Here is a 22,320-nt window from a genome sequence, read left to right as displayed (position 1 = left end):
ACACGTCACTCAATAACTTGTCTCTCGGTCACGGGTTTGTTTCTATTGAATGAGATTTTTCTCTCGGTTCTTTCGTCCGGGAAAAGAGGCGTGGCTGGTGATATGCCGGACTGAAGAGTGGCGTCGAGCCTGTTCAATGCACATCATTCGTACGATCCTCCAAGTGACCGTGATCAGCTCACCATCCTGAGGTGTAAGGTTCTCTTTGAGATTAGACAGTTGAAATCGTGTTGAACTACAAATTAATTGCGGTGCGGAAGCAGGTCATTAATGCGCATAGAAAGCAAGTCCTAACTCCTGCGGAACCAACCCTTCTTCTTCAATGTCCCGCCCAAGTACTCCACAACTTCACGATGCTTCTTCGCCTGCGCATGATCCAACGGGGTCTTGCCCTGACGATCCTGTACATTCATCGTAGCCCCATATTCCAGCAGCCCACTGACCATTACAGTACTCCCCAGCTTCGCAGCCTCATGTAGCGGCGTCGACCCAGAGTAGTCCTCTGCATTGACGTTTGCGCCTTCTTCGATCAACCTGTCGAGTATATGGAGCATGTGATCGACATGTGTATGCACAAGCACGTGTAAAATACTGCGGCCTGTGAGATCAGTGCGATGCATGTCCTCTCTCGCTCCGTAGTCTTCAAGGAGTACGCTCACTATATCGACGTAGCCCATTTGAACTGCGTAGAATAGCGCGCATGTCATGCCGTTAGCACGTGAGTGTACGTCTGCACCGCGATCAAGGAGAAGAGTGATGATGCCGTAGTTGCCGCCTTCAAGCGCCATAGCTAGCGGTTTCGCGCCAGCTTTCCCGATGGCTTCGATATTGGCTCCCGCATCTAGGAGTGCAATGACAGCGAAAATCTGATTCAGCGAGATAGCGAGATGAAGCGGTGTGTTTGCGTCCTCATTCGCCAGTTCTGTGTCGGCCCCATGCGCTAACAGCATCGGTATATGCCAGCCTAGGAGATCGAAGCTTGTGACCGCATCGTGAAGTAGCGTATTCCGACCGTATACGGACTGGTCATTGATATTTGCGCCCACTGACAAGAGCTGTCGAAGCGATAGCGCGTTTCCGAACCAGAGCGCGTACCTGAGAGGGGTGAAATCCGCTTTAGCTGCGAACATCGCTTGACGAGGCACGTCAAGCCATGCGCCACGTTGAATTAGTACCATGGCTAGACGAACGTCTTGTGTTCGAGCAGCTATGTGAAGGCCAGTACATCCACTCTTGTCTGTCGTATTGGCCGATGCTCCGCAGTCTAGCAGAATTTCCACAATCTTGTAGACATAAGGTGTAGTGGCGTTGTTGCTGATGACCCATTTAAGGGCCTTTTCCGGCTCATTCCGATAGGACTTCTTTCCTTTGAATCCGGCTTGGGCAAGACAGGCCAAGGCCTGTGCGGTGATATCTTGTGGTGATCGGTCTGTATCGTCCTCAATGGTCCACTCATCGATGATATAGTCGTAATAGCTATGATCTGGATACGGAGGTAGCGGCATGCCAGCGAAATCATCGCCGTGGGGTAGCGAAGGAGGATTTGTGAACGGCCCCGGTGGGCTGATTTCAGCGACGCAATCTTCACAGTCGCAAGATGGAAAGTCAATGCACGGCTCTCGATCCTCATTCAGGGCACGTTCCCCTTCACAAGACCGACACATGCACGAACTCAGACATGACATGATGTAGTCCACATCGCTCAACGTCTTGAGTGAGAGGCGCACCAAATGATAGGTGCACGTGCAATCCGCCAGATCGGGGACGAGATCGTCGACTTTGCGGACTGCCTGGAACAAACGACAGAGATCACACGTGCAACCAGTGGGCTCCTGTTGACGAGCGAGAGAAAGTGTGCTCTGATACGGTGGCGGTGGCGGAAAAAGTTCGGGCTCGTCCGATTCATACTCTCGTAGTAAATCGGCTATCTCCAAGTTGCCAATCTTTTCGCTGATCGTCAGTGGTGTGTTGCCAGACAGATCTTCGACATTAGCGTCAGCACCAGCCGCCAACATACTCATGATGAACTCAGTAGGCGCGTCATGGTAGCAGGCCAGATGCAGTGAAGTTTCACCACAATCGTCCTTGGTATTGATATCGGCAGCGCCAAGGTAGCGGAGCAAAATTTGGTAAGTCGCTAAGCGTCGTCGATGGATTGCAACATGGAAAGCGGTCTGGCCTCGAAAGTTCGTGATTGTCGCATTGGCACCTTTCTTGATCAAGTACTTCGTGATACCAGCTCTGTTCCTGTTCGCCGAATAATGCAATGCGGTGTGATTGAATACATCGCGTTGATGGATGATCTGTGGCTCCACAAAGAGGGCGTGCTCAATCACATCACGTGCGAGAGAGTCATCGCGGAAGTTGCTGGCGACAAGCATAACGTTGGCCCCGTATTTGTCAAGCGCTTCTGCCGCGATTAGACCGGTGATTTCATCTCTCCAGTTTGGATTCTTCTCCCTCAGAAGGGCCAAGTGATATTCGAATGCGCCGTCATCGGCTGCAAACGCTTCCGCAAGACTGATGACAGTAGAAGAGTCTTCTTCGTTCGTGGGTTCGGCGGCCTTTGGTATATGCACGAACCGCAAGTGAGCCGCTTCGTGCTCATGATCGGTACGTTTGCCTGTGCGATCTCTGGCTATGTGTTTCGGTTTCGTTGCTTGCATCTCCGGTATATCGGCGCGAGCTTTGTCCACATCGTTGGTCTTTTCCATACTAGCCCTTGTCGGTCTTGGGTAGCTATCCTCGGTCACAGCTGCAGGTGTGGCGCAGAATGGTACATTTGCATCGTTCCCGACGTTGAGCCATATAGGGTGCGACTGACCGACACCTCCCGTGGAATGATGACCGAGGTAATCCGGTACATGGGGAGGTGTATATACTATCTTTTCGATGCTTGGGGGAGGGGCCTGGAGCGTCACGTCACTGCCGATGGATGTCGTCGTAGTGTTGTTCATGACGGTAGGTGCATCCGACATGCCATCACTCAGCACGGCCGTCTGGAAGATCTCATCTTCTGACTGCGAGCCTGCCCAAGATGTTGTGTCACTTCCGTCCCCCGACAAACCCTCGCTTGCACAGCATGGACCGCTGTAATGGATTCCTCTGGCTTGTTCCTTTGTTATCATCGCTTGAAGATCTTGAGCTGTGAGTCTCAGTTTAGGAACGCTGGCGGTCATGTTACTAGTCCATTGTAACAAGGGCTCATCAGTCGTCGATCCCATCGACAGCTCGGCTATCCAACTTTGGATTGCTTCTGGGTTCTGCCAATAGTTTGTTGAGAGTGTCCCTGTGGTTTGGAAGAATTCAGCCTTCGATCGCAGTTGTCTCTTGGTAAGAACAGTCTAGAAGAGTCAGCAATGTCAAAACATACGTACAAGCAACTTTCAACTCACAGCGATCTCCAGATAAATACATCCTAGGGACCATACATCCGAAGCGGTATTACGGGGTTGCAGCATGCCAACCTGAGATAGTGTCAACAAATATTTGGGCCATCATGCCTAGCTGAACTCACCTCGGGTGCGATGTATGCCGGTGTATAAGCTTCAGGCTGGCCCATCGTAGTCTCTCGTTGCGCCTCAGTCCAATCTAAAGCGAGTCCAAAGTCCGCTATATACACTTGCTCGCCTTTGATCAGGATATTGGAGGGTTTGAGATCTTTATGGCGGCATTTGTTGTCGTGAAGATAGACCAGAGCGGAGCACAAGCATCCCACGAAGCCCCGAAGGACGACATAGTCTTGTGTAGTCCATGCATCTCGGGCCAGATATTGTTGCAGATCGAGATCGGCTACTAGTTCCATGATGATACCAATGTATCTTCGGTCGGTGTATATACACGTCACACACGCTCTAAACGCTTTATCTATAATATAAATATTTATACGTTCTATTATCTATTATCTATCTAATATTTTATATCTTCTTTAGTATTATTATTTAAGCTTATACATTTTTTTATATTTTTACCTACACGTTATATAGAGTAAGCATAGTATTTATTCTATTCTAGCGTTTAACGTTACTACTAAAGTAGTTTTAATATATAAGTAGCTACTCTTTATAAGTAAGCTAGTATACTAAGTATTTTATTTAAGTTAATAGCTTATATACTATTATCTACTTATTTTAGATAAAGGTTTAAGCTATTAGTATAAAGCTTAAAACATTAGTATAACTTATAAAGAATATAGTAGCATTACTTACTTAATAAAGTATTTAAAAAGTAGCTATATATTCTTAAACTACGTAACTTTTTAGTATATATACCTACGTAGAGAAAATACTAGAGAGCTTATAAGATTACTAAATACTTAAGAGCTTATTTTTTATATAAAGAAGTAATAGTAATAATATTAGAAAAAATAAAAATAGTAATAGTAATAGTAGTATTATTTAGGTTTTATATAAGAGTAATAAGAGACTAAAGAAGTAGAAAGTATACTATCTTATATATTATATATAAGAGAAAAAGTAGAGTTATAAAGATAAAGCTTTTATACTCTTCTTTAACTTATATATATATAAAAATCTTAAAATCTAGTTTTATTTTATTCTATAGTACTATAATAACTTATTAATAATAAGCTACTTACAACTCTTATAATACACACAAGATATATAATAACTAAATCTGCCTATTAAATATAGAAGAGATAAGAAAGAGGTTGGTTAGTGTATAAACTGACACATTACTCGTTAGCGACGTGTTGTATCTCGGCTTGCCCAAACTCACCCTAGGAGCTTCACCAGATGATGGTGCGACAGTCGCTTGAGGTTATGGACCTCGTTCTCGAATGAGAGCAGCTTCTTGCGGTCCTTTGAAAATGTGCCGCTCCTTCGATCGATGCGTTTTAACTGTTGCTGATGAGTCAACCCTCTAGCAAAATACATCACAAGTCCTTACAGCGTATTCGATCAAATCAATTCTGCTTTCGACACGATGGACAATGCTGAAGCCGCCTTTCCCAAGCTGCTCCTTAATGACAAAATAAGAATCTGCACCTTTGTCTGGCGAAGGTCAGCACCTGAGCAGCGAACGGTGTACAGAAGTGTAGCTTACCAAGGTGATGATGACGACCTCCTTGTACCAGATCGACTGATCTTGAGCTGAGTACAAACCGTTGTTCCCGAAGAAAGTTTTGCCTGGAAGCAGCAGATTTGAGACTGGAAGTAAGGTCGACTTCAGTGAAAGGGAAGTGAATGTCCTTGAACCCTTCGACAATGAGCATGTTCATCGCTCGCACTTCCTTGATCATGCGGAGCACGAGATATAGTCTGGGTCGTACACTCCAGTTATGCTTTCCAAGCATTGCGAGTAGTTCCCCGAGCGCCAGAATTGTCTCGTCGTTGTATGGCTTCTCGGTACCCATACGTTGAGTGGACGCGGTCGATAAAAGTGACAGAACTCTCTCCTCGAAGTCTTCAGCATCTATCTGTAGAACATTTGTAGTCATGTCTGAAAGACGGGTGGCAGGTAGCACTGGTGAGGCTGACTTGTTCGTGTCCGGGCTCAAGGCGTTTACTCGCGGGATTGTCGATGGGGTCGGGGTGGCCGGCATGCTTGCAACGCGTTTCTCCGCTCTTGGGGTGGTTGGAGTTGATGGTACCTTCGAGGCTGGGCTTTGGTCAATTGGCGGGCGAAATCCTGCAGGCGGCTTTTGGTGATCCTTCCAGGCCCTTCGCGGTGGTACAGGAGGGCGGGTCCTGTCAACCATAGGACGTGAGCTCTGCGTCTCCTCGAGTATAGACGTAATCTGGTCGAGTCGCATTGTGGCTCGGCGTCGGACCTTTGCAGATCTATGCTGGAGCTCTCGCATTTCATCCAGCATCACTGTCTGCTCTTTGTCACCTGGCGCCGCTAGCCGTTCGTTTAGCAATGTTCCGATTTGCTCCAAGGCCACCTCGAGTCTGCTGATTTGAGCTTTCAGGCTTGCGGCATCGAGAGCATCACGTTCAGCAACCTGCATTTGCTTGCAGCTGGGATAATTCGTCAGTCATTGCCTTCATTGTTCAAAAGGGGACGACATACGTTGAGACAACCGTAAACGCCAACTGAATTGAGCTCTTATGATCCTGGAAGTTGCGCTTGATGTGTTGGAGGTCATCCGAGCGTCTATCAAGCTTGAACTGAAGCACGCCCTGTCTTAGGCGGCCCGTAGCCCCTGAGATGTCGAGATCGTAGATGAAATTGCTGAGTCTTTGGGCCTCGCGCTCGCAGCTTTGAAGAGCTCGCTGGAGACATTCTAGCAAGTTGACCTGCGACGCGCCTTGTACTTCTTCCACCGCAGCGACGAAGCTCGGGGTGCTGAGAACGCGATGTATGTTGTCGATCAGGTCGCAAACAGCCTCTGAGTCGGCTCGGAGTTCATCAAGAGTCTGATGAATGCTGCCTCCGTTGGCGTACGCATCCTTCAACTGTTGAACTGCTGGACGGAGAATCTGTATGACCGTCAATGCGAGGCCAACGATGCTGATCGGGTCCGCCATCTGAGGCAATTGAGCATGAAAGATGACAAGGATTTGGTCAAGAAAGACATCAAGGCTACGTTTCAACAAAAGGTCTGGTGCACTACTTATCCTATGGTGCACAGCCCCGCAACCGAGCAACGCATCGAAACTGAATCCGTAGCCATGCGTCTCAAGCCCATTTTTAGGCATGGTATCAAGGAAGCCAGGCTGAGTTAGTCTATTGGTAAGGAATCAAACTTGACTGCAGATGTAAAGCGCTTCAACACTAGCGGCGGCAATGTTAAGAAGAAGGGGGCCGAGACCGAGTGGTAAGGAGGGCTGCTCGCGGAGGTGATTGCCCAAAGAATGCATCCTCTCTTCAGCTCTCTGACAAAAAGGCTTGCCAAGGGTTATCGAGACGGACATGCAGGAAGGCTACCGATAAGGGATTGGGGGCTGATGACAAGGCTGAACGAGAGCCGCCTTCTTGAGGGACAAACCCACCCCCTCACTGACTAGGTTTTTCCGCTCCAAGCGACAGCCTGAGTCTTCTCCATGCTTTCGCAATCAGGGCCTGCAAAGAATATAGGACCCAGTCAAATGGAATTTTCGGAGCACCTGTAAGCCGTTGGGTTAACGTTGACCTTTTGAGTACCTCCTGCGTACCTAAAGATGAGTCCTTTAGGATTTACACGTTACATACTGAACGGGATGGATTGATCAGTGTTTTTACATCGCAAGCCAAACTCAATGCGGGAGTCTTACATGTTCAGATGCATCAGGCCACCTCTGCGCTCGGCCTGGCAGTGGCGAGCAATTGCACGTGAAAGCTCCCGAGGTCCACATGATGTGTCGCGTAAGCAGCCACCAAAAGCAGGCCGTGGTATCAGGTAGGCTGTATAATGACCCGACTGCCCCGGAGGAGAAATAACGCATGCGAAACGTATTGGTACCATTGTACTACCTCAAAATTTCATCAACGCGATATCGTACAAGCCATGTCAAGGCAAAGATTGTATACATGCCATTCGTTCGTTCATCTCCCAGGGGTATTCAATTCTCCGCTTCTCATCGTATCGTAAGATTGCATATACACAGCAGCCGACAACATCACTCTCCTCCGGTCCATGGACACAACATCGGTATACGCGTCTTCTACAAGAAGTATTCTCCGCGACCTCCACGACCCGCGGGGACGGCGCGCTTATGATCTGGAACCGCAGAGAAGATTTGGAACTCGGGCTTGAGGTCCTCGCCTAGGTTCATGATGGAGGCGACGTTTCCGCAGCGGTAGCAGTAGTTGGGTGCGGACCAAACGGTGACAACGTCTTTGTCTTTGAAGTGGTATTTGTAGCCTTCGTTGACTAATTGATGGGCGCGTGCGATGAGTTGGAGACCGTTTACGTGGTTGAACTGCGACAGTCAGCGATGGGGTAATGGATGAGAGGAGATGGGCGCATACCTCTGAAGACACCTTGTCTCCGAATAGCCAGCCTGCTCCTCGGGGTGAGACAGCCCACGTGTCGACATCTTCGGGATCACTCCAGACGAGATCGCAGAAGGCTCCCTCGTGTGGAATCTCTTGGGCTCGCGCAACAACGCGGATCTGGTCTAGTGTTCTGATCTCCGGACTCAGACCGCCGTGTACGCAGAGCACCTTTCCGTCAACGATAGCGGCTAGGGCAAGGAAATCGAAGACTTGGCAGCAGGCCTTCCATACCGAAGCGTTGCCGTATTTGGTCTGACATTCCTCGTAGAAACCGTAGACTTGGGTGATTTGTCTCGACTCGTGGTTTCCGCGGACGAGAGTGACGCGGTCAGGGAATCTGTTTCAATCAGTACCATGAATGTAGTTCTGCGTGCCTGTTGACCTACTTCGCCTTCAAGCACATGAGAAGGGTAAAGGTCTCCAGACTGAAGTATCCTCGGTCGACAAAGTCACCCAAGAAGATGAAGTTCTGCTGGCCATTTCCACCGACTGTGTTCTTGGTAGAGTCTGCATCCGATGCCGAACCAAGACTCCGCCTGTCGTGAACGCTCCTGCTTCGGCCGCGTTCCTCCTCCTCTTCGTCGTCGCCCTCTTCATCGCCATCGCCGCCAGGAGGACTTGTTGGCCCAGTGTAGTTGGGATCGCGCTGGAATCTTCTCTTCATCTTGCGCTTGACCTTGGGGTCTGTTATGCTGGTAGGAGGCTCGAGATCGGCGGGGTTGATTGTGCTTGGTAATGTGACCGGTGGTGCGAGGGGCGCGGCAGGGGAGTCGTTGGGCATGCCGCCAGCGACACGGAAGAGCTCAAGGAGATCGTAGAATTGACCGTGGATGTCTCCGCATACTGTGACGGGTGTTCGTACGGGTTGGATGTTGGATTCTGGTCGATGTAGGTTAGTCTTGTATATGGTTATGAATACCATGCCACACAATAGCCATGCTTCTCCTCTCCTGCATAGACCATGCGGCATTGGTGAGACTCACCCTCCATCAGACATTCCTTGACAATCTCACATAGTCGCTTCATGTCGGCCTCGGGCAGGTACTTGCATTGCTTCGCCTGCTCCAGCCATTCATCCGGCCCTGCGCCCTTTGCGAGGCGCGCGGGTCCTGGCTGTGGTACGTCGCTATCTTTGCCCATATTTCAGTCGTGCTCTAGCTCAGAATGGATAGGGAAAGCTCGATGCGGTGCGTTTAGGTCGGGATAGGCGACAATGGCGGCGGGAGGGAGGCGGGTCGTGTGCCGATGGGGGTGCTGAGGGAAGCGCTATAGGGTATCATGGGTCAGCGTGGGTCGCAGTGAAAGTGTGCGCAGTCAGCGGCAATTGGCTGCGTCGTGGGCAGCTCGAGGTTCGGGTATTGAGGATATATCGGCGTGGTTGGAGGTGTAGTCGAGACGCGGGCGCCGGTGGGGCAGCTGCCGCCCCTCGGCGCTTGCCGTTGCGCCTGCCCTCGCCCACTGTCTCGTGAAGGCGCGCCTGTTGTCGCTGCGTCATTGCCGCAACTCTCACCAAAACAATCGCCGTGTCTGGTACTGCCTTCTCGAGTGGCCATTCAATGTCCTCATCTACGAACCGGCGCTCCCTCCTCCACCTCACCTCTGCCCAGCGACACGCGCGATAAATTCACCCGGCACAGGCTCTTGAATACGACTACAATCACGGTATATACTGTGTTTGTGTGTGATAAGCAACCTTCACTAACAGATAACTATAGAGAAGAAACATCTACTCGAGCATACCGACTGCACGCACAAACGAGCATCATCGCGCCCTCATGGCCCCTCCGAATAACCCAAACGGCGTCCTGCCAGTCACACTTCTCCAGAAGAACGCCCCGGCCCAGTCGCCCCGTGGACCCAAAGCAGCCCAACCCCGCCTGAAGCTGATATGTCGGCGACTTCCTCCTGGTCTTACCAAGACCGAGTTCATAGAGGCCCTAGGCGACGAGTGGAAGCTTGGTGCTGGCAAGATCGATTGGATGAATTACAGAAAGGGCAAGATTTCTACTGAGTACACCTCACCTTCCTGTCTTTTAGAGACAGCCTATTGACCCCCTCAGTGCCGCCAAACCCTCCAAGCCAGCGCGCGCATACATCCACGTTACCAAGCAGGACCACGTCAAGGCCCTCGGCGACCACGTGCGCGCCATTACCTTCCACGATGCCACCAAGTCATGGCAGGACCCCGCCCTCGTCGGCCCGCCTACGCTCGAATACGCTCCGTACCCGAAGATGCCTGGTGGCCGCCGTAGGAACGACAACCGCCAGGGCACCATTGATCAGGATCAGGAATTCAAGGACTTCCTCGAGAGCCTCACCAACCCAATCACCAAGCCCCCGGCCTCGGAGAATGAAGGTCAGAAGGAGAAGGTCAAAACCACTCCTCTGATTGAAGCGCTCCGGGAAAAGAAGGCTAACAGGGAGAAGCCGAGCGCAAAGGCAAATCGAGGTCGTGGAGAGGGCAAGGATGATGGTGAGAAGAAGATACTCGCCAAGCCAGGCAAAGAGAACGCCCTCAACTCAGGGGATAAGAATCGTCGTATAAGCAAGGCTGACAAGGCTCAAGCCTCCAAGGAGGCTGTCAAGATCCTTAACAAGGAAGCGTCATCCTCCAAATCATCTGCCTCGGCCTCGGCGGACAAGGCCTCTGCTAGCCCAGCACCGGAGCGCAAGCGTGGTAACGTCGCACTCGCAAAGTCGATGCTGCAGCGTGATCTCGGTGTAGGACCTGCCCCAACTCGTCGACGTGGAACGAAGCGCGAGGTTGGTACGCCTGCGCCCGAGTCCAATGCGCAAGCAAAGGAAACCAAGGCAGTCGAGGAAAAGGCCAAAGAGTCGCCTGCTTCACAACCAGCAACAGCAACTCCGGACAAGAATGCGCAGGCAAGCAGGAAGGAACGCCCGACTCGAGCAGAACGCCGCGCTTTCAAGGCCAATCAGGGCGACAAGCCCAACGACAAGGCTACTGCCAGCGATGTAAAGCCCCAGACGCCGCTGAAGACTCCTGCGCCGCAAATCTTGAAGAAGCCTCAGGCTCAGACTCCGACGGCTCCCAAGGGTCCAGCTGCCTCACGAGCTCCACCCACCGAGCCTGCCGCAGCCAGAAACAGCCCCGCTCCTACACAGTCGCACTCTACTCCAGCAAAGGCCGATGCGGGACCCGCCCAGGCGCACAACAATGCCCCCAAGGCAGCACCAGCTCAACCTGTGCCCGCACCCACGAGCAAGCAAGCGTTCCTGAAGCATGCCAATCCCAGCCAGGGCATTACCGAGCCCCTCATCGAAGAAGTCATGAAGACCTTTGGAGGTATTGACAAAGTCGAGATTGACAAGCGTAAGGGCTTCGCCTATGTCGACTTTTCCGAGCCGGATGGTCTCAAGAAAGCAATGGCCGCTAGCCCGATCAAGATTGCCCAAGGCGCTGTTCAGGTTCTTGAACGGAAGGAAAAGGTCGCCAGGGCTCCTCGTTTCAATGGTCCACCGACGGGGCCTGCTCGTGGCGGCGCTCGTGGCAACTTTGCACCTCGTGGAGGACGTGGTGGTCGTGGAGGTGCTAGAGGCGGCGCACATGCTGGTCCTGTTCCCGCTGCGGGTGCTGGCGATGCTGCTTCGACTATGCCAGCTACCGTTGCTCCTGCTCCAGCACCTGTCGCCAGTACCAGCACCGCTACGTGAACGAAACATGCATATTCACGTGTCAGAGACGAGACATCAGCATTTCGACGACATCCTAACGAATACGGGCGCCTTCTATACCGCAGTCCACACAACATAGATTGAGATGACATATCTCTGTGCTAGGTCTTCATCTTGCATAGCCTTACAATCATCGATATCGGAGACCTCAGCATATCGGATATGCACATGATGAGACATACGTTTGGTGCCACGGATCAGTTGACCAAGAGGCACGGCGATATGGTTTGGATGTATGCGATACCCCATCTACTACATGGATATGAGTACGAGGCGATGGGATGTACGTCGGGGGTCAGCATGACAGGAGGTTAGCGAAGTAGTAGATACATCAACAAGATGCATGTATCTATTCACTTGGTATTTCCTTCAACACTTATCCCGTGCAAGATGTAGAGAGTGGATAGAGTTAGATTAGACTGAAATAGACTAAAGATGTCCTTATTATTCCTACTCTCATACCCTGACAGTAAAAGAGTGTGGTAAAGAGAAATAGCGAGCTTTTGGTGCCGTGAGGCGCTTATCTTTGGTATATTGAGTAGGAAACAACGCGCGCGGTAATCAGAGGCTGAGCAATTTCGTGGCAACAGTGATGTTGTATAGACATGGTGGTGGGGTTGAGTCGCTTTGGGCAATAGGCAGATGCGAGAACGATAGCAGGGCAGAGCAGAGCAGAGCAGAGCAGAGCAGCAAAGGACAGACGTAGCAGGCCAGGGTAAGCAAGAAAGCGCAATCATGAAGCATGTACATTAACGTTGAAGATGAAAGATTTCCAGCTCTTTTCCCCATGTACCATAAACCACAGACCCGTCAATCCGCCTAATGCGAATTCTCTCTCCCTTTATCCTCATCCTCCGAATGCAATGCTAATACCCGCCCGCCTTGTTCAAAACACAAAACACAAAATGCCAAAGCTAACTACATACAAAAAAAAGGGTATCGACATAATCCGCCGCGAAGCGTTAGTGGGAAAAGATAAGGTAGTTTTCCCAGATCCAGGTCTTTGGCTTGAAGATACAAAACATGTGTGGACAACAAGATAAACTGAACTGCAACCCAACTCGCTAAATGATACTACGGGAACAATAAAGGCAAGGATAAAAAGAGCAATGCGGTAATGACACGCTTGATGATGGTAAAAGATGCCAAAGGAGGTGGTGGAGAAGTAGATGTTGTTATCAACGGTCAAGGTTGCCAGGGAGAGTGTTGAAGATGCAAAGGTTTGTCGTTATAGTAGGCCGTCTCAGTTGTACATGGTATATGAGGAAAAGGGTGATGAAGGCCTAAGAGCCTAGATCATAGGTGTGTTCTCGCCGCCCTGGTATACACCAGCTTGAAGGGTGTTGGGAGGCATGTTGGCGCGGAGCTCCTTGGGGTTCCTGTAGAAAGGCTGACCGTTTTCCGGAGGAATGACCTGCTCCATGGGTTGGGGCATCGGCGGTGGCGGCGGAGGCGGAGGAGGAACCTGGTTGAAGTAGGAGTCGTGGTGGTTGCCCGAGTCGCCAGGAGGGGATCTCGTGTTTGGTCCGCGGGGGAAGGAGAACTCTGGTACGCTCTCGTAGGGGGATCGCTCAGCGCGGGTCATAGTGATAGGTGGGGACTTGGCGCGCTGAGGCCCACGGCTGGTGCTACGCATGCGTTCAGTTACGCGCTTGAATGTCATACCCAGGTTTTCGCTCACACTGCCGCGTCCCCGACGGTGTGCATGTGGGGAGCCTGTAGCGGAAGGGTTGGTAGGTGACACTTCCATGGGCTTTTCGCCGGGACTGTTGCTATCGATAGCAATGTTAATCATACCGATGCCGTTGTGACCGCCAAGGTTTAGCGGTGGTGGTGGCGGAGGCGGTGGGGTTGCTAGATGCTGGAGCTGAGATAGCAGAGGAGGGGCCCTGTCTTCTTCCTGGTCGATGATGATGACTTGGTTGTGGTTTTGATTCTCATGGATTGTCTCGGCGATGCTCGCAGTGATGGGCGGTGGGCTATGGCGCTTGTAGTTGGTCTGAGGCAGGACATCGGGCATCGTGTTCTGGCGAGAGTGACCGCGAGATCCACCTACAGAGGGGCGTCTGCCCATCGGGAAGGTAGGCGAGTTGTAGGTGCTGGATGGAAGGATGTCCTGCGGAGGCGCTGACATGGACCTTGGAGGTGCAGTAGGCTGACCAAAAGTGGTTGCTGGCAGTAGAGGCCCAATGTCGTCTGTTTCTCCGGAGTGCGAGTCTTGAAATTGCATGTTGTCCGGGATACTTGGCACTGCTGGGATGTCATCCTCATCATTTGGGTCAGCAGTCATGTATCTAGGATGACGCATGGCACGAGGATTGGCTGGAAGACCAATTGGTACAGATGTCGTCGATGTTGGTCCTGCGCCACCGATTCTCTTGGTCATCTCCGGGTCCGCTGTTTGGCTTCTCGTAATTGGATCGCGATACATCGACATTGAGTTTAGCATGTCATCAGTGTTCGACCGCTCGTGGGACACTGGTCGGAATGCGAGATCTCCAGGATGGGGAATGACTGGAGCGGATGGCCGGCGAGCCAAAGACAGTCTACGCTCTTCCAACTCACGAGCGGCCAGGGCCCTCCTTGACAACGTGGTAGGGCGCATGCGCGGCGCACCTGAACGTCCTGAAGTCAAGGAATCAGGAGAAGCATCGCGGCCGTAACCTCGTGTACGGCTAGATTCCCTCAGGAATGGCGTGGGCTTCCGGCTCACGGATCGGTCTCGTGGCGCGCGGCGCTCTTCGGAGGCTTCTCGACGACTGCTCATAGCACTGTCAGAAGGCCGGCGGCTACTGCTGCGGTGTCGCTGGCGAGGGGGCTCATATCCAGCAAATCCTTCATCATCGTCGCGCTGCATGGGTTGAGGAGAGACGGGAGAGTGTTCTCCGCGCTGAGCGCTTCGTCCGCGACCATCGACTGGACGGCGACTTGATGCGCGGCTAGCGCCTCTGCTTCGGGCCCGTACGGCACCTTCAGGAGACTCAGTGCGGCGAGTAGCTGCCTTGGACGAAGATCTTGTCTTGCTGACTCCCTGTCGTGCCCGGCTGCGTGCAGTGCGGGTGCTGGCAACAGATTCTGTGACAGCCGGAGAAGCAATGCTCATCTTGTAGAACCTCTCATCATCGAAATCTTCCGTGCTAGTTCCCATTTCCTTCTTTTGTGAAGAGTAGATACCTGCGTCTTCAGGAGACATTGGCACAGGTGAGGACGGGGAACGCTTTCCTTGACGAATGTAACGAACACCTGATCGTCCGCGGTTTTGTGACTCCTCACGAGTGCGACTACGGGTACGTGCAGTGCGCGAAGCTGGCCTCTCCTCGTTTCTGGAGTTGGCGCGGTTCTGAGAATAGTGGTTTGCTTCTTCCAGACTGCTGATGTACTGATCAATGCTGCGTGCCTTAGCGCTCTTGATGCTTGCGCCGGTGAGAGGTGGACTGAGTCTGCTGTTGCTGTAGCCTGTCTCTGGGCCTGTTTCAACTACAGCGTCCGGCATGTCAAGGTGAAGCTCTTGAATGTTACGACTGCGTGAGCTGCCGCGAGACTCGGCACGTTTCTTCTCGAGAACATCGAACACTCCAGCTGCTGGGGAAGGTAGGTGATCGCTCGATTTGCCCGGGTTGAAAGTCGCTGCGGAAAGGACGAAATCTTTGGAACCACTTGTTGCTCGGCGTGTCGAGAATGGTAAGGTCTCCGCTTCGCGGCCGATATTGTCAATGGCAGTTCTGGGATGAGATTCGTTACGCTGACCTCGATCCGGGATGGCCAACGATGCAAGAACTTCGTTGTTGGTAGTCTTGCGACCAGCGTCAGATCGCGAAGGGAAACGCTTCCTGCTGTATGAACCTGGTGTGGCAGTTCGTGCCGATGACGGCTCCCTAGAGGCATCACGTGCAGCACGACCGAGCCAACCACCATGGCCTACAGCTGGGCTGATAGCTGATTCTGCGATAGGCGTCACACCGGCGTTCATGGGTGTCTTTTCGTCCTCTTCTCGGACGATCTGCCTGGGTTGAGGTCCGCGCGTGAAGTCCGTGACGAGCTTGAGTGAGGCCATCCTGGCCGCGACTCGGCTACTGCCAACACTGCCACTAGGAGGCGACAGAGGGGGGCTCATCTGTGAGCCAAGAAGCGCTTGCTTCTGCGCAGAGAAAACGGCGTCCTGCGCACGTGGTGAGAACCAAGGCTCCGTGGTTTCGAGACCCATGCAAGAGAAACATCGCACGGCCAACTCCGCTCTGCCGTGTTGAACTGCATGCTCTCCCCATTTGCGGACTAGGAAAGATTGCCTCTGCCAGTCAGTTGGGAATGTCAAGCATGTTAGCAGAATGGCCTCCATGTAATATTTCCGAGACACGTAGACCTCGATGGCATCGTTGTATTCACCCAGTCCGAGGAAGATGGCCACGGCGGGGTGGATGTCGCCCTTCTCCAGGAGACGCTGAACGAAGGCTTCACCGACCTTCTTTTGCGAGCCCTGACCCATGTTGCTCAAAGCCAGCAACATCCAGTCAGACGAAGTCATTGACTCAGAACCGACCATGGAAGCCATGAGATCAGCGCCGAGGTCACCAAGCCATTTCGAAAGAAGGACAGCAGCGGCCGAACCGGGAGAATGACGTGCTAGTTCGTCCTGTACTAGATCCTCGATGTCCTGGTCCCAACCAAACACGACCTTGAGCATGTTGAGTCGAAGATCGTCTGGAGTGCGATCTGGCCCAAGATCCGTGGGGCGGAAAGGTACGTCACTCAGCCTCATTTTGGTGAATGGGAAGAGATCCATGTGTTGGTTCTTCTTGGATTCTTCTGGGCTTCGGAGGACCTCCTTGCGCAGAGCTGATGAGCCGTACCGGGAAGATGATGCAGCTGATGATATTGATCGAATGGAAACGCTTTCACGTGTTGAGGTGCCAGCAAGGGACGATGTGCCAGACGAGAAAATGGTACCAGAGCCGTTCGAGCTCTTCGACCTGGTGGACCTTTGCGACGCTGAGCCATGCGATGGTCTGTCGTATCGGTAACGGGGAGCCCGGCCGCTGCCAGATGATCGGGAGCTCTGGGAGCCCCGGCTGGATACAGGACTGAGGGGACCAACACGATCGCGGCGCTCCTCTTCTAGCTGGTCCATTTCTTGGGCAATCTTCTGCAGCGGTGACATGGCGACACCCTCGTCGGCACTACTTTCTGAGTCGGCAAGCATTAGTGGGAGCGACTTCGATGGGAGAGCAGTAAGTGGTGTCTCCATCTGCTTTTGCTGTTCGTCTAGGGAGCTTGGTGGAGATGGGGGCGTGTTGGCAGGCGCATGCTGAACGTTAGCGACCATGGTGGCTGGTCCGTTGCTGGGGTTGATGTCGTATTGTTGAATACTCGAGTTGCGTCCAATGGTGAAGAGGGTGGCAGTAGGACCGTAGTTGCAGATCGCAGCGATGCCATCGGTTGTTGGCACAGTTTCGTATGACACTCTCTTGGTACGGACATCCCATGCGCAGGTTTGACTATATATCACGTGTTAGCGCGGAGGACGAATTGACAGCGCATGCCGAGATACGTACCCTTCGGTGTACTGTATGATCCTGCCGTTCTTTGACCAGGCAAACCAGCAAGGTCCGGGCTCTCTCTGTTCCTTTTGGTTGAGCACACGGATTACACATGGGGCGTCACTGCCGTGCTGGGCCTTAGGCACACTCCATACTCGGAGGTCACCGTCTGATGTTTGGGCCGCCAACATCTCGGACTTTTGCTTTGACGAAGAGCCATGCCAGGCAAGACCTGCAATAGGCGAAGGGTTTCTTGGGGTGGTGAGAGTGTGCAGGATGGTGAAGGATGGCTGCAGGGTGGCGATGAGGATTGAGCCATTGAGATACCTGGACGTGTTAGCATTGATGCCCAATTCACTGGATGTCCCTTGTACGCACCCAATGGCGAATGTTCTGCAGTCTGAAGCTGGTGCGAGTGCGGTGATGGGGTCGAAGATGGTTCTGGCAGAGAGGTGTTCGGATGTGGAAGGCTCGAACAGGATGATGTTGCCCTGCGCGTTCCCTATGCACATGTTAGCACCCGAACAGGCAATGGCGACTGCCCGACTCCGTCACTCACCAAAAGCAACGTTTCCGTTTCTCATCCACGTCGCGACGCGAATCTGCTCATACGACGCAAATCTCGCCACCTCGTCGCCCGTGAACAGGTCCCACACAATTGCAGTCGAGCCGGCGTCGTACGAGACGACTAACCGGCCTGCACCTCTTTCGCTTGTTGTGTCGACTGATATCCACGATACATCTTCCCGGTGCCTATCAAAGCGGCGCTCTATCGCCAGTGTGTCGTGGTGGAGGACCAGTATTACGTTGCGTTGCGCATAGAGCAGGAAGGAGCCTGTTGCCGCACAGGGCTCGAATGCGAACTCATCTTGGCCCGGCGTCGGGGGTTTGAGCTTGACGTCTGTGGACCGAACCGAGTTGCTTTTGATGGAATTGGAATTCGCGCGCTGTCTTAGTCCAGTCGACATGGTGAGGGCTGGATCTATGGGTGGTCGTCAGTCGGGTCAGGTCCGCAAGGGCCCGCGAAGCGCATAACGTTGAAGACGATGGCGATTTGGGATAACGGGAGTACAATCAGGAGCTTGCACAAGAGCGAGTGTGAAACTGCAAGACGTCAGGGGAATCCAACTCACTGCAGAGAGCAAGAGCGCGCTAAACAGCAATGCGCTGACAGCTCCACGGCGTCTGGAGGAGGGTACCCTTTGGCCCCGCCCCGGTCTCTACAGGGATCAAAGTTGAGGCGGTTAAACAGAACTTGGGTACCGCTTTCGTCTTATGCGGCGGTACAACAACGTGCAGCTGAAGAGACAGACAAGCAAGCAAGCAGCGAGAAGGTAGAGAAAAAGCGACAACAGCGCAGGCGATGTGTGAGTTGAAGCGCGTGGACGCCCGCCTATCACTAACGGCGCTTAGAGCTCCAAAGCCCGACTGATACTCGCTCGAAATAGTACGAATGGCATCGGTTGGTGCCGTCCAGCCAACGAGCAGCATACCCGGCAGCAAAAGGCGTTAACGGGCTGGGGTTGCGCAGCCTCATTCGCTCGCCAGCTGTGAAAGGTCGACATTGGACCTTCGGGGACTCGACGAACGAAGCAGACGCATGCTGCCATCCTGGAAGCCAAGTTGGTGACACCGCACGTTAATGGTTAGGTTCGCGCCGGCGTGCCTGCGTGGGTTTACAGACCAGCCTCTCAGAGGGCTGGACGGCACAGGGACGAAGACGCGGAAGACTGGGGTCGACAGAGTACACGAGATGGCCGCCCTCATTGGCCAGCACATGTGCCTACCGCACAATCATCACACTTTCGCGCTCGAAACCAGCGTATCAGATCGCGGTGCGGCCGCCTTGGACCGGCCCGTAAAGGATGATCCCTACGTGCTCAAATATGCGACATGCCTCGTCGACTCGATGCATATAACGACTCTCTGTTCTCGACGCTGCCATGACTCTTCTCAAAGTACGGTGACGGTAGCGCCATCACGACATGTTCACAATTTTCTCTCCTGCCGCTTGGCCAGCCGTTCGCATACTGCGCGGCCTTGACCGTGGCAGCTAGCGCATCGTGCCCAAGCTTTTTGCGCAACGCGCTCAACCCGCAACGCTCGGGAGCGGATATGTAAGTTGGTGGCACAAAGGTCACGGTCCCTGAACGACTATCCTGCACAAGCCATGGCCCGTCCCGGAAGAAACATCAACACCTCGCGCATGACGTGCGAGACCCCAGGAGATGGTAGTTCCGACTTCACATTCAAACCCAGCCGCTTGTATCGCGGGGGCATGGTAACGTCTTGCAATCCATGCCCGACTAATGTGTTGATACATACATATACGGCCCAGGAACCACCACCCTCTGTCGTTGAACCAAGCACAAAGCATAACGTGCCGCTGCAGAGGCAGGACACACAGAAGCACACGTCGCTAACCAAGCACAATCGATCTACTCCCGCCCCGTCAGCTTCAAGCAAGTCAAAGCTCCGCCGATCTGGCATGCGAGCGTCGTTCCCCGGTCGTGATATATGCATGCCAGTTCATAGTGGCTACAAAACCCTCGTGTTTCCTCTCGGCATGAAGAAACAATTTAGCAAAGCTGCTTCAGGCCGTGTCATTAGCTCTCAACAGCGTCTTACACCGTTCGAGCTATACCCAACGGTATCGCAGAAACGGGGGTGGGTGTCATGAAGTTGGGCACACATTGCCTTAGTTCCGTGATGAATTATTCACACTCCTTTCCGCTTCAAGGCTTGCTGCAAGCGAAGCGCCCGACTAAGGATCTTCATCCCGGACTTCTCTACACCGTCTACCAGCCACACGCATTTCGCCCCTCTTTTTGAATGTACTGTGTACTCTGCCCCACGGCATTCGCAAGACTACAGCGGGGGACGCAAAATTACAGAATTGTCTCGCACAAATCGCGTGTCGTCCCTGGACAGCTTGCGTGCGGACTAATTTAGGTGAGGCAAGCATGCAGCTTATCAGCACTGCAGGTCCAGCCAGACTGTATGGTGATACAGCATGACCGATATGCGGATCCGTGCAAGAGAAGAATGTTCGTCCAGTACCGATGGATCCCGCGAGATTTTGAAGTAAAGCTTAATTTAGGACATCTTCGCGATATATGGGAAATATTGACGATGAGGAAGGGAAGGATTCTCAGGCGTGATTCAAGGGAGCGCATAGTAAGGGATTGCCGAAATGGGACGGTAGGGCCTCCCAGCGACAACATTATACTTAGCATGCGAGACTCTGCAAAGTGACGTTGCGTGTACAGCGCCCAACTGGTCGTTCAGCAATTTGCTTTTTCGTTCGCGACTCGAGCACACATAGGAGAGGGAAAGCGATATTCCACCACGGATTCGGGTTCGCTGCATCATGCAGAAGAAACATGGTAGAACTACCGAAGCCCGCTCTGGGAGCGCCACACATCTCAACAATCACACACCAAAATTCAGCTAACGAAGCCCATCACATCCCCATCACATCGCTATCCTATTTCAGGGCGGGCATCACGAAAAGCGCAATCTATGTGAACAGGGTAAGGATATGTTTCTTGTTGTCAAGGTAAGACGAGCAGTAAAATTCAAATGGGGTATCTATCTAAACGATGGCTGAATGGTGGGGGTATCAATAAAGGAAAAACAGGCGAGAGAGCTTATCAGCCACAATAATCCTCGCTCCTTTTGCGCACACAAGCGCGCATACATATTTCGCATTCCGATTTGCGGAAGCGGGGGGTATCGAGAGAAAGAAAGGCCAGGTCTGGCAAAAAACGCCGCAGAACCTGCAAATGTGAAGATCCGTCACAATATCGCTCCTCCAATGCGATTCTTCTGTCGCTCTCCAAAGGTGTTTGGAGTTCCTCCTCTTTCTGCGTGATCGCCAGGATCGGCGCAAGAACGCGGTCCAGACGTTTGCGCACACAAACGACGCTGGACGATGCAAGTGATGAGTGCGCGACCCCAGGGCCGTCTGTCGTGTGTGGTGGACAGCGACGGTGGGGGCGTCCACGTTCACACCGTTGGCAAGCAACAGTGTGACTGGGGCTGACATGTGGGAGAGGGGAAGGTTGCATCCACCAGCTCCTGTAACATGTCGCGGTGTTTGAAGTAAGATGCAAGAACACATGCCATGTCAGATGGCTGAGGCGCGACACGCGGCAAACTCAGGTCCCGGTGAGGGATGCTGAGTGAGGCTGACTGTGGCAACTGACTGACTGCGAGCTCATGTGACTCACTCAGCCATGCCAGCGCGCTGCTGACGGGAGCCAACGCGCGCGCCTACAATGGTGACGTCGATGTTGTCAAGATAAGTTCTGATAACGCCGTTAGTCCTGCGACGCGATTCGATGCATGCGATTTAGACTTACAATAACACGAATGCTATCGGACAACGCTTGCTCATTCAACCTGCTCTGGTGACTCGGAGATGGGAGTCATGGGCTTGGAAGTGCGACGCTGCTTGCCACTGCTGCGGCGGCGCTCGCTCTTGGGCTTCTTGGGCGCGTACAGTGGTGGCAAGACGGGGAGTGCTGTCGCCATGGGGTACTGGCGCGGTGGAGCGGGCGCCTTGTCGAGGAACGGGCAGGCAAAGTCGTCGTCAAAGTCCTCACCAAAGAGGTCTGCGTCGCTGATGTAGGATGAGGGTGCGCTGCGGTGGTCCAGCGATGGGCCCGTAGGCCATGATGGGTAAGCACATGTTGAGCCGCGGGATGATGAAGAGCTGGTAGAGTAGTTGCTGTACAGCGACGATGTTGGTGAAGCCATGTTCCTGGGCGAGATGCTAATAGGCATCGACTTGGATGGCGAGGAGGATGGTGAGGAGCCTGGAGAGGATTCGAAGTGCATGGTGGTGAGGATGTTGGTGGTGAGGGTGAATATTGGTATGTGTATAGCGTACGGGGTGGGTCGCTATTGTATATACACACTTGCGGGCACTTTCGGCACTACAAGATTGCAGTGTGTTTTCGTGGTTTTTTCGTCAGTCTAGTGTCGCGGCAACTGGACCGAGGTGCAGGGGCGGTTGATGATGTATGACGCCGATGTGGGTTTGGGGGCAGGTGGAAAAACAGGGTTGCGGGTGCTACTCCGGTAGCGTCGGGCTGCGTCTCGGAAAGCGATGTGGGAGATTTGCGATCTTGGATCTAGCGATGCG

General features: G+C 52.9%; 5 protein-coding genes across 5 annotated transcripts; 1 reads left to right on the top strand and 4 right to left on the bottom strand.

Annotated features, from left to right (window-relative positions):
• Positions 1–290: 290 nt before the first annotated feature.
• J4E88_003069 (uncharacterized protein) lies at positions 291–6,491 on the bottom strand (the record flags this gene model as incomplete). Its single annotated transcript, XM_049396724.1, has 6 exons — positions 291–3,183; positions 4,631–4,639; positions 4,738–4,859; positions 4,909–5,000; positions 5,065–5,981; positions 6,034–6,491. 6 exons carry the CDS (start codon positions 6,489–6,491, stop codon positions 291–293), a joined length of 4,491 nt encoding a protein of 1,496 aa, XP_049257066.1.
• A 1,116-nt stretch (positions 6,492–7,607) lies between these two features.
• Positions 7,608–9,081, bottom strand: J4E88_003068 (uncharacterized protein; the record flags this gene model as incomplete). Its single annotated transcript, XM_049396723.1, has 4 exons — positions 7,608–7,865; positions 7,915–8,278; positions 8,328–8,820; positions 8,925–9,081. The coding sequence occupies 4 exons, from the start codon at positions 9,079–9,081 to the stop codon at positions 7,608–7,610; spliced, it is 1,272 nt and encodes a 423-aa protein (XP_049257065.1).
• A 635-nt stretch (positions 9,082–9,716) lies between these two features.
• On the top strand, positions 9,717–11,616 carry J4E88_003067 (uncharacterized protein; the record flags this gene model as incomplete). The annotated part of the gene is made up of 2 exons (XM_049396722.1): positions 9,717–9,952; positions 10,002–11,616. 2 exons carry the CDS (start codon positions 9,717–9,719, stop codon positions 11,614–11,616), a joined length of 1,851 nt encoding a protein of 616 aa, XP_049257064.1.
• Positions 11,617–12,928: 1,312 nt separating this feature from the next.
• On the bottom strand, positions 12,929–18,139 carry J4E88_003066 (uncharacterized protein; the record flags this gene model as incomplete). Its single annotated transcript, XM_049396721.1, has 4 exons — positions 12,929–17,129; positions 17,187–17,498; positions 17,550–17,673; positions 17,731–18,139. The coding sequence occupies 4 exons, from the start codon at positions 18,137–18,139 to the stop codon at positions 12,929–12,931; spliced, it is 5,046 nt and encodes a 1,681-aa protein (XP_049257063.1).
• Positions 18,140–21,566: 3,427 nt separating this feature from the next.
• On the bottom strand, positions 21,567–21,959 carry J4E88_003065 (uncharacterized protein; the record flags this gene model as incomplete). The annotated part of the gene is made up of 1 exon (XM_049396720.1): positions 21,567–21,959. One exon carries the CDS (start codon positions 21,957–21,959, stop codon positions 21,567–21,569), a length of 393 nt encoding a protein of 130 aa, XP_049257062.1.
• Positions 21,960–22,320: the final 361 nt, after the last annotated feature.

The sequence above is a fragment of the Alternaria novae-zelandiae genome, assembly GCF_023758075.1.
Source record: "Alternaria novae-zelandiae strain BMP 2774 chromosome Unknown scaffold_5, whole genome shotgun sequence".
In the NCBI taxonomy this organism is placed as follows: Eukaryota; Fungi; Ascomycota; class Dothideomycetes; order Pleosporales; family Pleosporaceae; genus Alternaria; species Alternaria novae-zelandiae.
Note: the sequence above shows the minus strand (reverse complement) of the source record. Positions and strands in the feature narration are given on the sequence as shown.